The sequence below is a fragment of the Mobula birostris genome, chromosome 11, assembly GCF_030028105.1.
Source record: "Mobula birostris isolate sMobBir1 chromosome 11, sMobBir1.hap1, whole genome shotgun sequence".
Taxonomy (NCBI): Eukaryota; Metazoa; Chordata; class Chondrichthyes; order Myliobatiformes; family Myliobatidae; genus Mobula; species Mobula birostris.
In genome coordinates, this window is record NC_092380.1 from 96,252,280 (window position 1) to 96,276,588 (window position 24,309).

Consider the following 24,309-nt stretch of genomic DNA (forward strand, 5'->3'; position numbering starts at 1 on the left):
ATCCACTGAAATTATGTAAGATTTACTTTAATATCTAAAACTCAACAATACAATTCATTACTAGACATTCATCTAAACACTCACATTAGGATTTATTTTATTTGAACGGATACCCAGTTAAGCTGCAAGTCTTTCCATTTGAATGGATAAGTCATTTTGGATATCCCCACTAAATTTCCTGGCAGTTTGCTGGCCAACCAGCAGATCCTGAAAAAGCCCAAGTCCTTCTAAAAATGGCAAAGCCTGGGTTGAAATGATGCACGCCACCATTTTATACAGATTGCACTCAAATGCTGCTTTGTTAAATTGTACACAGTTAACAATTGTCATTCTTACGTGTGGACATTCACACCACAGTATTCTGTGCAAACAATCACAATGAATCTTAGACACAATACAAAATATCGAATAGACCTTTTTTTTTGTTTATTTCTCTGTTATGAATAGTCTCCTTCTTGGCCTTTACAGTAGTAAGAATCTTTCACATCCTCTTGTACAAATTCTTCCTTCTTTTCCCATCCATTAGGCCAACCACCATTGCCACAAGTGGTGGCCCCGTAAGACTTTGTTGTACCATAATTCTGAGTAATGTCACCGGTTTCTTCTGCCAGTTCATCTTCATGTATAAAACCACATTTTTCTTCACTTGTCTGTTCAGGGTCTGCCCAAGGTTGTTTCTCACCCGATGCAAATAATGCATAAAATATGACTCCTCCATAGTGGACAAGTGCTGCAATTAGAAATACATACTGCCACTCTTTCTGACTCTGTGAAGGGAAGCAGACATGTATGTATTTATCCCGTGGCCTGCAATACATCCCAAAGAGTATTAAGATAATCAATAACTTATGAAATGTAGTTGCCTTTGGTAATCAGGTTCCCACAAACACCAATGTCTAATGAGCTAATTATCTTTCTTTGGTTATAGCAAAGCGCAGCGCAGTAGTGTTAGCGACTAACATAACGTAACTTCACAGCACATGTGATCAGGTTTATTCCCACTGCTGTTTTAAGGATTTTTTACATGCTCTGTAACTGTGTAGGTTTCCTGTGGGTGCTCCGATTTCCTCTCACGTTCCAAATACTCGCGGGTTAGTCAGACTTGGGTAACGTATGTTGGTGTCAAAAGTGTGGTAACACTGCAGACTGTCCCCAGCACATCCTCAGACTGTGTTAGTCATTGATGCAAATGATGCATTTCAATGAAGTTTTCATGTACGTGTGACAAATAAAACTAATCTATTCCAGGTTAAGGAATATCTTTGTTTGTCACATGTGCATTGAAACACACAGTGAAATGTGCCATTTGCATCAAGTCAGCAAGGACCGTGCTGGGCACCCAGAAAGTGTCATCACACTTCTGGCACCAGCATAGCTTGTCCACAATTCATTAACCCTAACCGCACGTCTTTGGAATGTGGGTGGAAAGCAGAGCACCCGAAGAAAACCCACATGGTCACAGGGAAAACTTACAAACTCCTTACAAGCAGCGGCAGGAATCAAACCAATCTCAACCTTACTACTGGTGCAGTAACGTGTTACACTAATTGACTGAGAAAATAAAACATAGGCCAAGTCAACTGAAATGCACATGAGCCCTCAAGTTAGCATCCTTATATAGAATAGTAAAGCATAGGAATATTCTCTTCAGCCCACAGTGGCTGTGCTGACCGTGAAACTAATCCCTCCTGCCTTTACATGAACCATATTCCTCCATTCCCCATATAATCTTCATACCCTCATAATTCACACAAGTAGAACAACATTGCTACAAAGTAACCTCATGCAGTCACAGTGCCCCTTTACTTGTTGAGCTCCCCCAACATTTCGCGTGGGTTTTTCAGGATTTTCAACATCTGCGGAATCTCTTTTCTGATTAGCAAAATAAACTTTAAATATGGCAGCATTAAGTTTAACAGTGTATGTGTTAGAATCTACAAATTATTTTAAATAATATTTCAAAGCATTCTAGTTTTGATATGCTTTTCTCCCTTTTCTGTTCTTAGATAATATATGCAGTAGAATACCCTGCAATCATAATTTTGGCTTTGTTATACAGAATGATCACAAATGTGGTTACTAAACAAACTTGCATAGTTTACATTTTTTTTCCAGCTAAAATTGCATCTGGATTGTGACTCTTTTACTTTAGGATGATCAAAACATTTTGAAGTATGATCATTCTAGAGACCTCATTCTAGGTATCACATCCCACAAGGTAAAACCAAGAGGCATATGTGACAATGTTTCACTCCAAGATAAGATCAATGGCTTTTATGCTTGCTTTGACTGACATAACATGGAGGTAACTGCACAAGCTCCCACAGCCCCCTTTGAACTTTTGATTTCAGTCTCTGAGGCTGATGTGCATCCCTCAGGAGTGTGAACCTATACAAAGCATCTGCCGCAGATGGGGCACCTGGCCAAGTACTGAAGACCTGTGCTGATCCGCTGGTTGGAGCATACACTGACAGCTTTAGTCTCTTGCTTTGGCAGCCTGGGATAACCACCTGCTTCAAGTAGGCTTTAATTATACCGATGCCCAAGAAGAATGTGGTACCTGCTTTAATAACTATCGTCCAGTAGTACTTACTTCCACTGTGACGAAGTGCTTTGAGAGGCTGGAGATGAAGCATATCAACACCTGCCTTAGATCCAATCCAGATTGCCTACCATCACAACAGGTCAACAGCACATGCCATTTCATTGACCCTTCACCCAACCTTGGAAAATCTGGACCATGAAGATTCATATTTCAGGATGCTCTAAAAATGTGCAGTTGGGAGTATTGTGACAGTTTCATCATGGCTTGGTATGTATACACGAATGCCCTCGAAGGAAAAGCCTACAAAAATTAGTAGATAGAGCCCAGTCCATCATTGGTAAGGCCCTTCCCACTGTTGACCACATCTAGGTGGAGCACTAACACAGGGAAGCAGTGTCAATCATCAAGGACCTCCACCATCCAGGCCATGCTTTCTTCCCACTGGGGCCATGAGGAAGGAGATACAAAAGCCTCAGGACCCACACCACCAGGTTCAGGAACAGTTATTATCCCTCAACCATCAAGCTCTTGAACAAAGGGGATAACCTCACTCAACTTCACTTACCCCATCACTGAAATGTTCCCACAAACCTATGGACTCACTTTTTAGGACTCTTCACCTCATATTCTCAATATTTATCACTATTTATTTATTGTTATGATTATTATTTTTCTTCTTATATTTGCACAATTGTTGACTTTTGTGCATGGATTGTTTGTCCATTTTGTTGTGCACGTTTTTTCATTGACCCTATGGTGTTTCTTTGTATCTACTGCAAATGCCCACAAAAAATGAATCCTGGGGTTGTATATGCTGCCATATACAGGCATGTACTTTGATAATAAATTTACTTTGAGCTTTGAACCCCCATTCCTAGTTCTGTTACAGGAAGGGATTATAAAGCAGGCAAGGGGAAAAAAAAATAAAGGAGACTTTGAGAGCATCCTTCAAAAATATGCAACAACTCTACTGTTTCCTGGGAATCTGTGGCCCAGGACCACTCGAAGCGGAGAAGGCTTATTCAGGGTGGTACAGGGAGGTACAGGGTGTACCTGCAGTAACAATGAAAGCAGCAGCAGAAATCCTCCATCTGACAAACTTCTCAGCCTATCCTGCCCATCCGTGGAAGAAACTGAAGTTCTCACACTGACCTCACCAGTCACACCAGAAGCCACAAAACCAGCATGAAAATAACTCATCCCTGACCCTGGGGAGAAGTCTAAGAGGCAGGAGAAGATCAGATTTGTGGCCATGTATATCTCGAAAGGAAGGTTGTAGGGAAGGGTCTAAAAGCAGGTCCAATTCAATCATTGATATTACAAATTCTCGCCTAATATTTAAAGTAGCAAGTGATTCAAGAATCTGCCAGAATAAGCGGGATCTCCCTGTGGCCACCCATTTTAATTCCACTTCCCATTCCCATTCCGATATGCCTATCCATGGCCTCCTCCACTGTCATGATGAGGCCACTTTATAATCCGTTTGGGAAGCCTCCAACCTGATGGCATGAACATCGATTTTTAAGCTTTCAGTAATGCCGCCCACAACCTCCCCCCTTCACCATTTCCCAGCCCTTTTTCCCTCCCTCGCCTTATCTCCTTGCCCGCCAGTCACCTCCCTCTGGTGCTCCTTCAACATCCCAGCTCTTTACTTCCTCCATCCCCCTCCAGGTTTCACCTATCACCTGGTGCTTTTCTCTCCTCTCCCCCCCCCCCGCCCCGCCCCACCTTTTAAGTCTACTCCTCAGCTTTTTATCCAGTCCTGCCCAAAGCTTTCGGCCCGAAACATCGACTGTACTCTTTTCCTAGATGTTGCCTGGCCTGCTGAGTTCCTCCAGCATTTCGTGTGGGTTGCTCGGATTTCCAGCATCTGTAGATTTTCTCTTGTTCAAGAATCTACTTAACCAGATTTTAACTATTTTTGCCATTGTGAGTAAACACTAAAAATAATCTGCAATGCAAGTGTATTAGTAAAGAAAAGTGGGAATTTTAAAAATGAAAAATACTACAATGTCACAGCTTAAAATCTACTACTGGAGTTCAACAGTTGTTGACTTATCAGTTCTGTACCTTGTTTTTGGTCATGGCCCCAACAATCAGAGGGCATACCATTCCAGATAATGTCCCCACACCGTTGGAAATTCCCATGAGAATACTGGCATATCTAGGTGCTATATCCAGATGGTTAACATTGAAACCTGTATTGAAATATGTGAAAAGGATTATGAACATGCCCTCTGCAATGTAAACTAAATGAGAACTTGGATAATGAACTTTTCCATCTAAGGTAAGCTATTAATTTAATTTCCAATACAATTTAGTATATCTAATGTGGTTCTTAAACCAACAAACAACTCTGATAAGAATAAAATGTAAATATCAGAAAAAATTAATGCCTTTCATCTGAAAATATTTTGGCACAAATTTACAATTGGTATACACTCTAGCACATAAAATTACAAACAAACAAATAATTTAACCATATAGTAATCTACTACCTGATGAGGTAAAATCGAGCATGGACTAATGAAAATATATTGTCTCGTTTATCGTACAAAATGAATTTGACCTGCTTCCTGTAACTAACTAGAAACATTGAGTGTGATTATTATGGCAGATGAAGCAATTCTCACTGACATGGTCTGGACTGCACTTCTGAGCTTTTTTTTAAGGAGGTAAACCATTTATCTCATTCTGCGTTTCATATCTATCAAATATGAAAAGTGCTCCATTGAATATTATTACTATCTGCTTAGGATTCTTTTGAGTCTAAATCAAACACAATTTTGGCATAATTTCATCATTGAAGTTCATTAACTATGAATGAAAAATCAGGCCACAGATAGTCCACAGTAATATGCCTGGGAAAATTGTTTTTCTTGTCAAGGTGGCAGTAATTCAATCATATCACAGAAGTGCTATTAACTGACAAATACTCCTCAGAGAAACAAAATGCTGTTCACTGAACCATTTGACTGTTTCATAAACGTTTGGGAAAACAATGAATAAGTAAAATACTTAAGTATAAGTGTCTGTTGCAATGTACCAGGCATGGGTACCCTGCCCTGAATCACTGCCTACAATAAGCTCACAGTCAAGTTTGCCTGGTCCTCCTGGCTGGCCTGAATAATCCTGGATTCCAACAGTATGGCTTGAGGGGTGGCAGCAGCTTCACTGGCCCAATGAAATCACACCCCTGAAAATCCGATGAAAGCCCTTACCTGTCATCAAAGCCCCTATCCCACTTGATCAAGTTGTAAAAGTTAATGGTTTTTAAAATGCCTCTGAATGTCCTGACATTCAAAATATTTTTAAAACAAAATATGAATAAAGCTAATTATATTTTTTGAAATTGATGATATTTTTAAAAATCTCAAGTAATTCTTCAATGTTTTATGCTGACCTGAAATAAACAAATACAAAGGATTTTTCCTCTGCTGGCATTGAAATGATTGGGTTCATGGAACCTGCAGCAGCTCTTACCTGTTGCAGAGTCCAATAGCTGACTCCCAAATGCAAAGGCCAAGGAAATTGCGATTTGATTGATACGCCTATGCTCCTCCCCAGCTCATTCTTCCCTGCCCACTAACCCTCCCACTGAGGCTAAGGACCTCAGTTCTTCTAAACTGCTACACGCTATTGATTCTGAACAGAACCAATCACATTCACCAGTATAACCCATAACAATGCATTTAGGATGTGCAAAAGGAATTATAAAGGATAGAATTATAGAGTAATTCAAGAAAAAAACACTACATGCTAAACCTATAACATAACAGCGTTGTTAGTGTAACTAACAATTAGCAAATACAGTGAACTCTCATTTATTCTGTAGTTATGCATCCTGAATTCTCACACTACTGACAATTTCTAAGAATGTTCAAAAAATTCATAAAACGTTCAAACTGTGAATTTTATTCCAAGTGTTAAGTGTGAAGGCATATTTTTAATTCATTTACATTTATACATGAGATCAGTGCAATTAGAGGTTGACTGGCAGCTTTTTGAAGATTTGGTACTTCATGTGATGGTGAATACACTCATTCTTTTGATTTATTTCTGTTCTATTTTGCACTAATGTTGTTTAGCCTTAAATATATACAGTAGATCTGCAGTACAAAGCATTTATTTCAAAAGGGCAAGGAAATGTCAGAACAGAAATTTATTTCAAGGCTATGTATAGAATACTGTGCCTTTTATTTAGGAGCTATTCCCATGCAACCAACACTCTCCTCTCCCCAAGGATGCTGTATAGGTAAGAGTATATTGTAATATTAAATGTCACCTTACCTGATATAGCAAAGCCACTGAAGCCAACGGCCATGACAAGGAATGAGATTGCAACCCCTTTGCTATGTGAGTAGCCTACCACAAGAAGAAAGGTCGCTTCCAAACCAAACCCTTAAGGGAAATAAAATACAAGAAACTATTATCCAAATGAGATCTATTAATAACTTTAATGCTATAGTATTTAATTGTAAGCTGAACCAAATGACACCATAATGACTCCACTTTTGATGAAATCAATATCAATTAGCATTTACATACTGTAGAATGCTACCAGCACTTACCAATCTATACTGTACACAATCACTAAAAAAAGTATTCAGCTCTTTTCAGGATAGTGTGGTCCACTTATCCGCAGTCCTATTACTAAAATCAGCATCCATCCCTTTCCATTACTAACACACTACAGCAACACTAAATCCTAATTAGATGGTGCAATGCAACTATTCAACAAATGCAATTCAAAAGCAGTTTCTGGCCATCTGACTTCTATCAACAAGAAAGAGAAGAGCAACAAAGAATTAAACTTCTTTTATTTGCAAGTCCACAACACAGATCATGCATCACTGCTGATGCTCCTGTCCACACCACTCCTGGACGGCGGAAAGTCTGTTTTGCAGATGCGTCCAAACAAATTCACAATTAATTTTGTTGTATTGGAGATGAGGAGGAACTTCTTTAGTTTAAGTTCAAGCCTAATTGTCATTATACTGTCTAATACAGCCAAATGAAACAGTGTTCCTCTGAGGCCAAGGTATAAAACACAGTCACAGCATATTTTGTACATGTAATTATGAGAGCAGAAAAACATAAAGATACCAAAAAAAAGTAATTATATAACCCAAATCTCTGACTGTCATGGCCTGTAGATTGATAACACATGGATGTTGTCCTGGAGCCATGTTTCTGCAAGAACAAATCCATAGCAGTTCCTCATCTCACACAAATGCAGTCTCAGATTAACACAGTCCAGCTCTTCTTCTACCCAGCAAACACTGGAGGGCAGCACCAAGGGGAGGGGCCAGCCCCTCCCCCAACCTAGCCTGGAATCCAGTGGCACACAGCCATCTCCAGCATCTCCTTCCCTGGTGGCTGCAGCAGACGACCCTGAGGCAAGAGGGCCTGGTTTGCGAAACATCCAAGGTAATGCAGCTCCCTCACCTGTCGTCTTGCCAATGAACCAGAGAATTGGTCTCACAGTGCTCTAAAATACCAATGTCAAACAGGATCTTGTGATCACTATAAAAATGTCCACGACAATCATTTGCACTATTTGTTGATCGCACGTTGCCTCTGACACCTATTTTCCTGGGTGGCTGAAGTGGGATGCAACACAGTACACATCAAGTTCAGTTCCACTGCTATTGAGCAACTCGAGTGGGTAGATCTGCAGCACTTGGTGTTCCTAACCTCCAGCAGTGTCATACAATTGTAAAAAAGATGTGAAGGACACACAATTACATCTTTGTTTGGATCCAAAGAGGTCACTGCATCCAAGGCCCCCGCCATCTTATCAGAAGTAGTGGGATTGTTGAATCTGTGAAATCATTGCCACAGATGGCTGTAGAGATCAAGTCATTGGGTATTATTAAACCAGAGGTTGATAGATTCTTGTTTAGTAAGTGTGTCAAAGGTTATGGGGAGAATGGGATTGAGAGGGATAGTAAATCAGCCATGATGAAATGGCAGAGCAGAGTCAATGGACCTAAAGGCCAAATTCTGCTCCTACGACTTATGCTCTTTTTATCTGATTGAATGATTATTCTCTTCACCATAGCTGCATCATGATGCTCTTCTGGACATCAACATGCAAGCAATATTGCTGCAGACTTCAAGAGAAATTTTCATAACCATCTTCTCAGGGCAAATATTAATAGACAATGTAGTCTAGCTATCATTCCTGAATAATTTAAGAAGGAAGCATCTGATCCCCTGCTCTTTAGAGTATATCAATGTAATTTGCAATAAATAAAACACTAATCAATGTCATATTGGAATGGTCAAGCAATTTCTGCTCAGTGTAGTACCTCAAAGAGCTAATGCAATAAAGTGGTAATTTCCGATTTTCAAATTAATTCATTAGCAACAATAATCGAGTTAGGGAGGAAAGTGTTGTGTAAAGGAATCGCAAAAGGTTGAATAGCTAAGGAATTGGAAAGTAAGACTGATTATAATATGAAAAATTGAGAACTGTTCTACTTTGTTTAGAGAAAGAAAAGCAGAATTTTGCTTTAAAGTTGACAGTTGGAGAAATTTTGTACTTGGATGACCATGAACATGAATCACAGGAAGGTAACATGTTGGTACAGGAGGGAGAGAGAGACAGAGACAGGGGGACACACATAGAGACATACAGAGAGAGACACACACATACAGAGACAGAAAGAGTTCTAAATACAAAATGAACAAAGCAAAAAAGGAATATTTATGGGAGTGATGAGACAGGATCCAATGAAATAGCGAAGTCTGCTTGAAAAACCAGATAATCTATTTTCTTGTAACTTAGTTAACTATAATTAAGCATAAAATAGTTGAGCTACTGATTGCTTAAGCTTTTGCTGAAATGTAATTTGTTGCATCAGTTACTTAATTTTCAGCATTTGGCAGTCTTGGTTTAGGGTACCGCAAGGGAATGAAAGCATTGAAATAACTACTGATACCTGGTTCAAAAAAATACAAGAAAATAATTATGAATGTCAGCAGAAAAGCTACAACATGTATATTGGAAAAAAATGCAAGAAAATTTCTGGAATTTAAAGAATTAGGTCTTAGGATAATTGAGAAACAACCATACTGAAAGTATCGTGGTTGATTTTAGAAATGAGGGAATTGGCAAACGGATTTTAATGCCAAAGCATTTTCTTGATATATCACCAATATTTTATTATCAATCAGCAAATTAAATAAATACAATATCATGGATAATATGAGTTAATGGTAGATCAGTATTGATTGATCAGGATTAATTCAATCCTGGAGGTCACATTGTAGTCAGTGGCAAGTGAATTTCATTTGCAGTTCGGCTCACTGACAGCTTCCTCCTAAGTTTTCGTTTACAGATTATGAAGTACAGGATGTGGTCATCAGAGCCTCATTCTTCCAACTCAATGGTGAAATCACCTTCTCTCTCCACCACCCCCCCTCCCCACCCCAAAGAAGGCATTGTGGCGCCGTCAGTTCTCTTTTGCAGAAGGCTGCAAACATCAGATGGTATCCATTTGGACCCCGAGATTTTAATGTTAATAGCAATATTAGGGGGTTAAATTGGACAGCATCAGGAAATGGACAGAGGAGAAACTGGAATGTGTGATTAACCCACTCTGTTTGATTTGGAAAAGTACAAATTCATGCTGCTTGTATCCAGTCACAGGAGATCGATCACAATGATATTCAGACCATGCATTGGAAGAAGGATGGATGACCTGTATCGCATTTGTGTTACACCAGACAGGTGTTGCCTGGCAGTGGTGTAGTGGCATCAGCACCAGATTTTGAGATGAATGGTCCCATCCGGCCAGCTCCTTGCACGCTTTCCATCCATGCTGGTTTGAGCCCGGCCTCGTAAAAAAGCAGTCAAATGCTACGGAAACGGCAAAAATGCCGCCCAATGTGCCACAATGCATGAAAAAGAACAACAATGTCACAGGTGAGGGGGGAAGAGAACTCTGGAAATGAAGAACAGGAGTCAAGCTTGCAGGGCTGTGTTTGAAGAGATAATGCCTGAAGAAGATCAAAGATCTCACACGCAGAGTCAACATCATTGAGAGCACCATCTAAATGACGTACCTTAAAACAAGCGTCATCAGCTTCAATTGCTGGTGCATGCACTGTTCACACATTCATCAACAGTCTCGAACAATTAGAAATGGAACGAGCTTCACAGTAGTTATAACGTACTCTTCATCATACAACCATACCTTTTACACAACCCCAATAAGTCAGCCATTACATGAAAATGACCCAAATATTAATCACCAGATCGTACCGATGTCTACTCAGCAGTTTTGCAGCGTCTACAGTGAACAAGTTGGAAGGAACTTGTGGAATAATGCAGTGCAGCATAGACATCCAGAACATGCAGAAGATTAGAGAGCAATGGATATGGCTTCTGCTCCACTGCTGGACTCTGCAAAGGATCCAGGGGAATATCATAAGGTACTGAATTTTAGGTCACAATGTACTTTGTATTTGGCCCCTTCACTTTAAACTAGCAGGTCTATATAGAGGGGTTTGTTCACTAAAATGAGTTTGTATTTTTAATTGCCTTCTTAAAACCTAATAATGTTCCCAAATTAATTTGCATGTTGAATATGTGTCTAAATTATTTTTAAATATCTAGGGTTTTTAAAAAACTTTTTCTTAATATCTGTGGTCATGTTTGGGAGAGTATTTATTTGGTGCCACTCACAGGCAACTACATACCCTCCCAGAGGCTGGCAGAACAATGGGGATCATGAAACCACAAAAGTTAAGTATGACCACATCCATCCCTTGTGAAGCAAGTGTGAAGCTTGGGCTGGCTCCTACACCATACATTGTTTTAAATGATAGATCAGGTAGCCCTTAACTGCACCAATCAGCCTGATATGCGATGATCTTGACCCAAAATGTTAACCCTGTTTCTCTTTCCAAATACTGTCTGACTTCTGAGCATTTCTGAGTATTTTGTGTTTTTTTTTTAAATTCAGATTTCCTGCATCTGCAACTTTTTTTGATTTTCATTGTGATAGGCACTTTTTTTTAAGCAGGTGCAGCTTACCACTACCTCCCATCCCCTGGCCAGAGGTGACAATCTTTGCCATCACTGTACAGGAATTAATAAGTCCATTTGGAAATTTACTGTTAGAGTAAAACAATTAAGCAACAATATTTTTTTGGAGTCAGAGAGGCACAGCATGGAAACAGGTTCTTCGGCCCATCAAGTGTGGGATGGCATCAAATGTGTTGTTGCACTAATCCAACATTAATCTGTTTTTTTTTTCCTTACAATCTCACCAAAAGAGAGAAGGTAAGATTGGAAATGGCACAGACTGGAATTGGGGTTAATTTTATTGGTAGAACACTCTGATGAGATGGTTACAGAGAGAGACTCTCTTCCTTCTCCACTTGCTTCATCAGATGTGTTTTTTAAGGCTGGTGGCATGGACTATGCTCTCCTAAGTGCAAGGTTGTGAAGCACACAGCTGACCGTCATGGAGGCTGCAGAATGTTGTACACTCAGCCAACTCCATCACAGGCACAACCTTCCCCATCATAAAGGGCATCTTCAAACGGCAATGCTTCCAGAAGGCAGCATCCAGCAAGAAGGACCCTCACCGCCAGGAACACACCCTCTCCTTCCTGCTACCATCAGGGAGGAGGTACAGGAGCCTAAAGACCCACACTCAACATTATAGCCGCAAACACCAGGAAATCTGCAGATGCTGGAAATTCAAGCAATACACACAAAATGCTGGTAGAACGCAGCAGGCCAGGCAGCATCTATAGGAAGACAGCTTCTTCCCCTCCACCATCAGATTACTGAACAGACCACAAACATTACTTTGTTATTCTTTTTTTTTTGCATTATTTATTTATTTTGTAATTTGGAAGTTTGGTTGATCGCTGAGTTTGGCAAAACGGCTCCAGTCGAGAAGCCCTCATCAGTGCACAGTTGAGGGTGTTGACTCCTCTGGGGTCTGAATGAATATTGATTAGACGCTATCATCTGATTGGCTGGTTCAAAATGCTGTGAACAGTTTCGCAGTGGAAGATTCTGATTGGCTAGCTTTGATGAAGATCCATTGGAAGTGTTTGCTTCGCTGTCCAGATCCTAACATTACTGGTGATTCATTAATTTATAGTACTTCTAATGTCTTTGTGCTGATTTACTGCCACAAAAAAAAAACACTTCAAGACTTATAAATCAGTGATAATAATCCTGATTCTGATCTTGTCCCACTCAAATTCTGGGCGTCTACAAATTAGTCTATGAGCAATTCTTGAACTTTCTTATGATCTATCATGTGCTCCTTGTTTTCATAGCAAATAGCCAGTAGACCCTTTCTTCCGCATCCTTTTATTTTATTGACATGTAGAACACAGCACAGCAGAAGAAATGTATTGTGGCAAGCCTCAGAGAGCAGAGCACTAACCTGCATGGTAGATACTGTGAGAATAGAACCCTTTGTTTGGCATTCATCTCCAGGATGACATGCCATACCACAATACCAGTAATATGAGGGCATGCATTTTTTTCTTTGACAATGGAGAAAGCTGCAATCCTTGCAATGAAATAAATGATAACTATCTCTAGAAAAAGGAAAGCATCTTAACCTCTTTTGAGAAAAATTGTACAGTAGACCAGGATATATTGTAAGTACCTCAAACTGATATTTAGAAGAACCCTATGCAAAAATGCCCATGAATAGCACGACTTTAATTACAGGGATATTATCCTCATATAGATCGGCAATAGACTGTACTTGAAGCATGTGTTTTTATCTTGATGTGGGCATCTTTAATTGAGTTTAATTCCTTTACATTGTTCTGCTTGAAGTGCATAACGAGGGTTAACCCCGAAGGTCCTGGAAAGATGTTGAGTGCCCTTAAATCCTTCTTCCTCCCTTTTCAAGCAAGCTGCTTTTCTCCATCTGGTCCTTTCCCTGACTTTTTATCAAGTTACTCTCTGACAGAGAAAAATACTAGAACATACAAGTCTGGAAGAAGTTGATAACTGAATCAAACTTCCACAAAAGTTTGTTAAGTAATTACAGAAACTGTTAAAAGCATTAAACAATCAAAATTAATCTATCCAATAGTTGAATAATCCATAGAAATATATTTTTCTAGTCCATGATCTTAAACTCATAAGGAATACAACAGATTCCAACATTATAATATGAGCAAAAACATTAAGAATTATAAATCACTTATTTTCATCATGATATCTATCACAATACTGAAAGCTTATCTTAAATAGTACATACATAAAAATGTTTTGCTATTGTCATGAAAAATATAATAGCGTACCTCCACAATTCATTATCTTTCTGACCATTGTAGTTGAAAGTATCCTCTTACTTCTGAGGTAGTCCGCAATCTGCCCACCAATAGGTACAATAATTGTCATGACGAGATGGGGCAAAGCTGACAGCATACCCACCTGAATTAATAAAACTAAATGGTTACAGAAAATAAAGGAAATAAATTGTACTTCTACCTCTTGTGTAGTTGAAGATATTACTTTAAATAATTTACTCTAAATAGTCATTTTAAAAGGTAAATATGGAAATATTCTGTGTTAGGAAATCCAAATAATGCAAAAAAAAATGTAAAGGTTATATCAGATAAACTGACCAAAAAGAAATTCCTTAAATCACTGGAAATCAAAAGAACTGCAGATTTTGTAATCTGAAATAAAATTATAAAATGCAGGAAACACTTAGCAGGTCTGGAAGCATCTGTTGGAAGAGAAATGTTTCATTCCTGGGACATTTCATAAAGAACTGGGAAAGAGAGAAAACAAGTTAGTTTTCAGCTGCAGAGCAGAGGAGGGGTAGGGGATAGATAGCACAAAGGGGCACATCTCTGACAGGGTGAAACTATGCACAGTCACCACTTTATTAGGTACACTCCTGTACCTTAAAGTGGTCACAAGATTGGACCATGGTGTGATCTTTTACTGCTACTGCAGAAAGGTTCACCGTTGAAGTTCAACATGTTGTGTATTCAGAGATGCTCTTCTGCATACCACTGTGGTAACACGTGGTTACTTGAGTTACTGTTGCCATTTGGTTAGCTTGAATCAGTCTGGCCGTTATCTTCTCACCTCTGCCATTAACAAGGTGTCTTTGCCCACAGAACTGCTACTTAATCGATGTTTTTTTTTGCACCATTCTCTAACTCTAGAAACTGTTGTGCATTAAAGTTCCAGGAGATCAGCAGTTTATGAGATACTCACACCACCCCATTTGGCACCAATAATCATTCCATGGGGAAAGTCACTTAGATCACACGTCTTCTCCATTCTGATGTTTGGTCTGAACAGTAAATGAACCTCTTCACCATGCCTACATGTCTTTTATGAATTGAGTTGCTGCCATATCTGTTTTTATGGCAGGCTGCAATTAGCGCAAGAGATCTTTCACAGCAGGTTGCTATTAGCATAAGAGGTTGTTCTTTGGTGACCCGGCATGAGGTTGAAAAAGATCTGGGGTGATGTTCAGCGGCTACTATTAGCACGAGGCGATAAAAAATGGTTTCAGTGGAGTGTTCATTGTTGAAGCGAGGCAGTGTTAGAGTGCTCCACCTTTGGCCAAACAGGCTTAGGTAAGAACAGGTCTGGACAAGTATAGGCAAAGGCTCCAGGTAAGTTTTTGTTTTCTGTGAGTACATTGCTAGCGCACAGAGAATAGATCTGGAGGTAGTGGTAAGTTTGTGTGAGATGTGGGAACCCTCTCCCTGATAATGACATTTGCGCAGAGTGCATGTAGTTCCTTAAAGACTGTGTTAAGGAACTAGAGCTGCAGCTCAATGATCTTCCGATCATATGGGAAAATGAAGAGGTGATAGATAGGAGCTTAGGGAGGTAGTCACATTTAAGTTTCCCGATGCAGGTATCAGGGTGACTGTCAGGAGAGTGAAAGGGAATAGGCAGCCAGTGCAGAGTACCCCTGTGGCTGTTCGCTCAATAGTAAGAATACTGCTTTGCATACTGTTGGAGGGTTTTACCTACCAGAGGGAGACCATAGCGACCAGCTCTCTGGCACTGAGTATGTCTCTGTGGCTCAGATGGGAAGAGGGAAAAGGAGGAGTGCAGTAGTGACAGAGGATAGTTAGAGGAGCATAAAGCAGATTCTGTGGATGTGAAAGAGTCATCTGGATGGTATGTTGCCTTGCAGATGCCAGGGTCAGGGATGTCTTGAATTGGGTCCGTGGCATTCTAAAGGGAGAGGATGAACAGCCAGAAGTTGTGGTACATATTGCTACTAACAACACAGGTCGAAAAGGGAGGAGGTCCTGAAGAGAGAATATAGGGAGTTAAGCAGAAATCTGAAAAATAGGCCCTCCGGCGTAGTAATCTCTGGGTTGCTGCCTGTGCTATGTGCCAGAGAGAGTAAGAACAGGATGATTTGCAAGATGAATACATGACTGAAGAAATGGTGCAGGGGCAAGGTTTCAGATTTCTGGATCATTGGTATCTCTTCTGCAGAAGGTATGACCTGCACAAAAAGTAAGTGTTACACCTGATCCCAAGGGGAACCAAAATCCTTCTGGGCAGGTATGCTAGGGCTGCTGGGGAGCGTTTTAGCCAAGCTGGGAGAGATATGGGAACTGGAGTGATAGGGCTGAGGATGGGGCAGTTCGTATGCAACTAGATGCAGTGCCTAGGGAGACTGTGAGGAAGGACAAACAAATGATAGGGCAAAATTGTAGTTAGTGGGATGGGTATAACACGAGGCCAAAATCAAAAAGGGTGATGAATACAGGATTGATGGTGTTATATTTGAATGCACACAATATATCAAATAAGGTAGATGATCTTGCAGCACAGTTATGATGTTGTGGGCATCATTAAGTCGTGGCTGAAAGAAGATCATTGCTGGAAACTTGATGTTTAAGAAAACATCGAAAGGACAGGCAGGTAGGCAGAGAGGGTGGCGTGGTTCTGTTGGTAAAAAAAAATAAATCAAATCATTAGAAAGAGGTGACATAGGTTCAGAAGATGTAGAATCCACATGTGTAGAGTTAAGAAGCTGCAAAGGTAAAAAGACCCTGATGGGGCTTATACACAGGCCTCCAAACAGTAGCCAGCATGTGGGCTACAAATTACAACACAAGATAGAAAGGGCATTTAAAAAGGGCAATGACACGATAATCATGGAGGGATTCAATACACAGATAGCTTGGAAGAATCAGATTGGTGCTATATCCCAAGAGAGAGAATTTGTAGAAAGCCTATGAGATGGCTTTTCTGAGCAGCTTGTGATTAGCGGAATGGCATTTTTGGATTGGGTGTTATGTAATGTCCCAGGTTTGATTAGGGAGCTTCAGTTAAAGGAACACTGAGGAAGTTGTCATAATATGATAGAATTCACCCTGCAGTTTGAGAAAGAAAAACTAAAACTAGACGTACCAGTGTAACAGTTGAGTAAAGGGAATAATAGAGGCCTGAGAGAGGAGCTGGCCAAAGTTCATTTGAATGGGATATTAGCAGGGATAACAGTAGAACAGCAATAGCTGGTGCTTCTGGAGAAAATTCAAAGCGCACAGGAAAGATACATCCCAAAGATGAAAAATTATCCTAAAGGGAGGATGAGGCAACTGTGGCTGACAAGGGAAGTCAAAGACAGCATAAAAGCTAAAGAGAGTGCATATAATAGAGCAAAAATTCGTGGGAAGGTAAAGGATTAGGTAGCTTTTAAAAACTAAAAGAAGGCAACTAAGAAAACATAAAGAGAGAAAAGATGAAATATGAAGGTAAGCAAGACAATAATATCAAAGAAGATTCCAAAAGATTTTTCAGATATATAAAGAGCAAAAGCGAGACAGGAGTAGATATCAGACTGCTGGAGAGGTAGTAAGGGAGCACAAAGAAATGGCAGACAAACTGAATAAGTATTTTGCATCCATCTTTACTGTAGAAGACACTAGCAGAATGTCAAAAATGAGAGTGTCGGGGGCAGAAGTGAGTGTAAGTTGCTATTACTAAGAAGAATGTGCTCAGGAAGCTGGAAAGTCGGAAGGTTGATCAGTCACCTGGTCTGGATGGACCACACCCCATGGTTCTGAAAGAGGGAGCTGAAGAAATTGAGGAGGAATTAAAATTGATCTTACAACAATCACAATATTCTGGAATGTTTCCTGAGGACTGGAAAATTGCAAATGTCACTCCACTTTTTAAGAAGGGGGGGAGGCATAAAAGAAGTAAAATATAGGCCAGTTAACCAGACTTCAGTAACTGGAAAGATGTTGAGCTTATTATTAAGGATAAGGCTTTGGAGGACTTGGGGGAACATACCAAAACAGGCCAAAGTCAACATGGTTTTCTGAAGGGAAAATCTTGCCGGCAAGATATGTTGGCATTCTTTGAGGAAGTAACAGGCAGGATCACAGGGAGTCAGTGGAGGTTGTTTATTTGGATTTTTGGAAGTGCTTTGATCAGATGTCACACATGAGGCTGCTTAACAAGATAAGCCCCTTGGTATTACAGGAAAGGTCCGAGTGTGGAGAGAAGAATGGCTGATGGCAGGAGGCAAGTGTGGGAATAAACAATGCCTTTTCTGGTTGACTATCAGTGACTTGTGGTGTACCGTTGGGACTGGTGTTGGGACTGCTTCTGTTCATGAATACTTCAATGATTTGGATGAAGGAAGTGATGACTTGTGGCCAAGTTGCTGACGATACGAAGATGGGTGGAGGGGCAGATAGTGGTGAGGAAGCAGGGTACCTGCAGAAGGAGTTAAACAGATTGGGGGAATGGGCAAATCGACAGATGGAATATAGTGTAGGGAAGCACATAGTTATGAACTTTGGTATAAGGAATAATGGTATGGACTATTCCTAAATCGGAAGGAAGTTCAAAAATCAGATGTACAAAGGCATTTGAGAGTCCTCATGCAGGATATCCCAAAGGTTAACTTGCAGGTTGAGTCGGTGGTCAGAGGACTTAAAAACAAAAGCAAGGATGTAATGCTGAGGCTTGGACATTGATCAGATTGTACCTGGAGTATTGTGATCAGTTTTGGGCTCCTTATCTAAAAAAGAGATGTGATGGCACTGGAGAGGGCCCAGAGGAGGTTCACGAGAATAATCCCAGGAACAAAAGGGTTAATGTACGAGGAGCACTTGATAGCTCTGAGTCTGTACTCACTGGAGTTTAGAAAATTGAAGTGTGAAACCTATCAAATATTGAAAGGCCCAGGTAGAGTGGATGTGGAGAGAAAGTTTCCTATAGTGACTGAGTCTAAGACCAGAAGGCACATCCTCAGAATTAAGGGATGTCCATTTCGAACAGAGCTGAGGGAAAACTTCTTTAGCTGGAAGGTGATGAATCTGTGGAATTCGTTGCCACAGACGGCTGTGCAGGCCTAGTTATTGGGTATATTTAAGGAAGAGTTGATAGGTTTTTGATTAACCAGAGTGAAAAAGGTAATGGGAAGAAGGCAGGAAATGGGGTTGAGGGGGTAATAAATCAGCCACAATGGCCAAATGTCTGCACCTATGTCTAATGTCTTATTGTCACCCGATTAATCGATTAGATATTTGCATCGACGAGCAGGTGTTCAGCCGTACCTAATGAAGTGGTCACTGTGTAAATGAGTTAGGATTTCACACTTCTTTGTCTGGATTGTATGTTGCTGACATCAGGGCTGTGGAACATGACCAACAGGCCAACTATAATCAGACAGTTACCCGCCAGTGGCTCTTTATGGCGTGAATATATCATGGTCCATTGCGTTCAGTAAAACACACACAAAATGCTGAATGAGCTCAGTAGGTCAGGCAGCATCTACGGAGAGGAATAAACAGTCATGGTTGGGCCAAGGCTCTTCATCAGGACTGGAAAGGAAAGGAAGAGAAGCCTGAAGAATGTGGTGGGGGAGAAGAAGTAGTACAGGCTGGTGATGGGGAAGATAGATGAGTGTGTGTCACAATATAGACTCATAGAATCATAGCAAGGTACAGCACAGAAACAGCCCCATGGCCCACCTAGTCCATGCCAAATCATTTAAAATTTCTACTTCCATTGACCTGCAATGTGCTGACATCATTTCAAAAACACATGAAGAGCCTTTAAATTGGATTCCAAAAAGACATGAAATTAATAAACAGAAACTCTGCCACTCACTTTAGCCAGGATTTTCTGTTTTAGCATTCAGGTTCAATGTTAGTAATTTGGTTCTCTATGTCCTCAGTAATCTCTCGTCATCCCCAGTAATTTCTTGTCCCTATTCAACCCTGCTAATCCTTATTTTAAGAGTTAGGATAATTAAGATGTTGTAGGTAAAGAAAAAGAAGGTTGCATTCATATGCAGTCTTTTATAGCCTCTGTATATCCCTGAGCACTTTACAGTAAATTAGGTATGTTTGAAGTTCAGACCCTATGGAAGCACAGAGCAAATAAATTACAAACAGCAGAATTCCAAAATAGCAATAGGGTGATCAGATAATAATCTGGAATATCTGATCAGTTACTTTGCGTCTCTAGAGCAATTCTTCCAATATCAATATACTGTAGATGGATCAGGTTTCAAAATCTCCACTCTGACATGCCTTATTTTAATGATTTTAAGGGGTAATTGTTGGTCAGAGCACAAGAAAGTAAGCACCACTCTTTAGAATAAAGAGTAGCTGTTTAGATCCACTGACTATCCCACATTCAAAAGCTAATGAACTCAAACCATTCTATAACTTCAAAAGATATAGGACAACACCCCCTCGGTGCAGCAAAGTGTCTCTCAGTACTGAGGTATCAATCTGCATTTTATACTCAAATCACTAAAGCCCGCACCTTCACTTTCGGAGTGGCACTACTGAGCCAAAGTTGATTTGGTTTTGAGATGGACTCTTAGTGAAGTCTTTCTTTTGTCAATTCCCTTTATGGATTTAGCAAGATGGGATATAGTAGCATTCAGTTGCAAGCACATGACATAGGATATCTTGACTGAGAATCTATAAGGCTCCATGGTTTCAGGAAGGGAATTCTATCTAAACCCAAGATGGGAATATCATGGGTTTTTGAATTCCAGGGTACTTCCATTTTTTGGGTACTGAAAAGAATTCTACCATGTGTCATTTTTCACTTTGCAAATATCGATTAGTCAAATTGCCTATCTTGTTGCAAGCTGTATGAAATGAATATTACCTTGCTGATTTCAAATCCAAATACTTCTTCGAAGTAGGCAGGTTGGCTAATCAGCAGCAAGTAGAAAGTCCAGCTTCTACAGAAGTTTGCCACAATTATTGCATAGACTGGCAGGGAGGTAAAGAACTTTCTCCATGGTGTCTTGAATTTCTAAAATAAAAGGGCAGACCAATTATGATGCAGTTGCTGAATTAAAGTATGTATTGGCTAATTTATTCCATCAAGCCCATTTGTAAACTAAATGCATTAAAATCAAAAAATTATATCAGACCATGGTCCAGGAGGAAAATCAGTCCATATTCAAAAACAAATGAACAATTATATGTGCAACTAGTCTACAGATTAACCAACTGATTTTCTTTCTGGTAAAGGACAATAATCAATATACTTTGACCAGAGCTGTCAAATGATCAGCGATTAATTTACCCAACATTTTAAATGCTTAGAACATAACCATTTTTTAACCAACTGTCCTACTCTACATCATAGATTTATCAATTGAAATTATGGTGAAAGTGGTAGTAGATCAGTTGTAGATTAATCATGCTTTCTGGTATGTCCAAGTTACTTTGAGAAGTGACTTGACTTGGTTAATTAACCATATGCTTTTTGTCAGGTCCCCTACACAAACAATCAGATCTCCAGGAAAAAGCACACCATTACCACATTTCAGTGCAAAGCTATAAATTTTCATCTTTAGAATGATACACTATTACCCAATTCAACAATTATTGTAATATTTTACTATTTAGAGTTATGCCTGAAGATGTAACATAAAATTTGATTTTGATCATGTGTTCATTTTGAATAACAATTGATAATGTCAACCCCCAGGGCTCTCAGATCATAATGCACAGTTATGGTGTTACATCAATTATATCCTAGATACTTTGTTGTACAGCAACATTATTGTACAACAATAAATAACCAACACTGATAAATACAATTTATATTGAGATATAAAATGCCTTTCCACAGATTCTATGTTCTGTAACAATGCATTATAACAGGCAACTACGGCAAAAGTAATGAAGTTTTAATTTTGTCACGCCTGGCTTCAAATAAGCTTGTTAACTGTGTCTTCAAGCAGATTTCATTTTGCTTGAATAATGTTTAAAGTTTTAGTTTTCCATATTTAGGCCAATAGACATGAAATGCCTGCATATCTTGTGTTATGTTATGGCAATTTCAGGTTTATAGGGATTGCAAATGAATGCCATTAACGTCTCACATCTTATCCTAATCATGACAATACTTTGTTAATATCAGCCTGCATCATTTTTCCTAAAAAGGAATATCAATCAATCTACATGTTAATAAAAATAATGTCCAGGAAAGTAAGGCACGGTAGCATAGCAGTTAGTGGAACGTTATTACAGAGCTAGCAATTGGTGTTCAATTCCCACCAGCATTCTCAAGGAGTTTGTTTTTTCTCCCCATGACTGTGTGGGCTTGCTCCCCCATTCCAAAAACACATGGGTTAGTGGGTTTATTGGTCACATGAGTATAACTGGATGCTGTCGGCTCACTGGGTTTGTAACAACACTGAATCTCTAAATAAATCTATTGCATCAGTTTTGTGTTTCTAAAATTTGAAAAGGGCTGACAGAAAAGCAATGTGTTGTTCTTAAAAATTGAACTACAAGTGAAAAACTAAAAACATGTGGAATATTGGTTGAATTATGTGCAGAATTCAGGACATGTATCTACCAATGGAATGATAAAATTCTGTAGGTTTTTTATATGCAAATATAAAACTTAGTGTCTGGTGTAATATATTTGGACAGAAGTCAAGGACATCTTGAGGTAAGTTATACATTCGTATGCATGTTAAGCAGTGTGAATAAAGACATTTTAAAGTGTATTCAGAATCTTTGTGCATGGCTTAAATACTTTAATTGGACAGTTGTGCAATAAAACATGGTGCACATATGTTAGAGCAGACCTCCATGTATCTACTTAGTATGCAAGACCATAGCCCTGTGCCCACAATTAAACAGTAGAGACAAACTTCTCCATATGCTTAATCTGAACGGCACAGAACTCAGTAGACATAAAATACCCATAGACAAAGTTCAATAAATGTTATTACATACACAAAGAGCTTTGGGAATGGATCAACGTAATATCACACATACTGTATTTATCTTTAGTTAACTGAAAGACATCTAAAATAAAGCACAGATGGAAATGATCCTACATCTATTCCTCCAATTAGATTGGCACTTTCACCAATGCTCTCTTCAATGTAGGTGCGCTCCTCATCTGTGATTGTTGGATGTGCTGCAGGACTTTCATAGGATATCAGGACCCAAAACATATACCACAAAATTCCAAAAGACCCTAGTCCAAAAACATTAGAGAAAGCAGCATATGAGAAAAACAGGATCACTTTTTCATTGATCTACAACAGAGCAATTACAAATTTCTTAACATATTGCATTCAATTATTAATCAGCATATTCCAAAATTTAAACAAATACATAAGAATGCTGGACATTTGAAGAAAGAGTCTCAATTTCCAGACAAATGATATATGAATCAGGTATGTTAGTTTAGTACAGGTCGACCTTCACTAATCCAGCACCACTGGGACCTGAGGAGTGCCGGATTAGTGAAAATGCCGAATTATAGAAGGATCACATTCAGGCATAATCAGTGCCGGATTATCGAAGGAACCAGATTACAGGTAGTCGGATTAGTGAAGATCGACTGTATTTTAAGGGTAGATTTAATCTTCATTCAGGTCAAATCAGAAGGAGGGCAAAAATTCAGAATACCGATAATGCTAAGTGAAAAAATTGGGAGAACAGAGCCAAGATCCTGACAAAATTTCTTGCTGGAAAGGCTTAGAAGGGCTGCCAGAACTGCTATGGACTTTTATCTTTTTCTTGGATCTTTTCTGCCATTGGCATATTGTTTTTCTAATAAATGTTTCTGTTGAATATCAACATGAGAAATTATGACTGTTAGCAAGAAAAGTAATATTTTGTTTTAATGTCATTACTGGGTAGTTCTATAGACAATTATAATTCCAAAGAATGAATTTCATTTTCCCTAATAATTTCTCAAGTGAATTGGTGAATTAATCAAATGAATTCTCAAAGGAATATGCAATTGGTCTTAATTGTTGTTAACCATAATTTGAAAAACTGGTATTTCAGCTTATCTGCTTAGCTGCAGTTGCATATTCTTGCTTTTCAATTCATTTTTCCGTCACTTTATAAAGTTGAATCTATTGGTGCATCATCCTAGAACTAGTACCAAATCCAAAATTAATATAAATTATCCCTATTTAGCGTTAAGTACCCGTTTTTTAAACTTGATGACAATATAATACTATTTTGTACTCTCCTTTTGCCAGTAGTTTGGAAGAGAAAGATATTCCTTCTGTGTTGGTGTGGTCCATGTCTTCAGTGCACAGTGAAAGCAGAGAACATGCTGGAGGTCCAAATGTGGACAGTTCCAAGACATCCTGAGCTGAGTGGTCAGATCATTATATCTTCACACCAGCTAAGTTTTTTTAAATGAATGTTTTAATTAACTTATTACAATGATGTATGTTTTGAGTTTTTTTTTCTTTGTAAAATACAAACATGACAGTGTTTATATGTCTCATTGTCAGAAA

At 39.2% G+C, this 24,309-nt stretch overlaps 1 protein-coding gene across 1 annotated transcript in view; it reads right to left on the reverse strand.

Moving 5' to 3' along the window:
- Positions 1 to 437: 437 nt before the first annotated feature.
- The window catches only part of slc17a6a (solute carrier family 17 member 6a), a 51,110-nt gene continuing 27,238 nt past the window's right edge, over positions 438 to 24,309 (reverse strand). The window contains exons 7-12 of the mRNA XM_072273179.1: positions 22,882 to 23,024; positions 20,682 to 20,831; positions 13,844 to 13,976; positions 6,836 to 6,946; positions 4,616 to 4,743; positions 438 to 767 (exon numbers count right to left, since the gene is read on the reverse strand). Of these exons, the coding sequence (XP_072129280.1) occupies positions 438 to 767; positions 4,616 to 4,743; positions 6,836 to 6,946; positions 13,844 to 13,976; positions 20,682 to 20,831; positions 22,882 to 23,024 (995 nt within the window). The remainder of the gene's footprint in view (positions 768 to 4,615; positions 4,744 to 6,835; positions 6,947 to 13,843; positions 13,977 to 20,681; positions 20,832 to 22,881; positions 23,025 to 24,309) is intronic.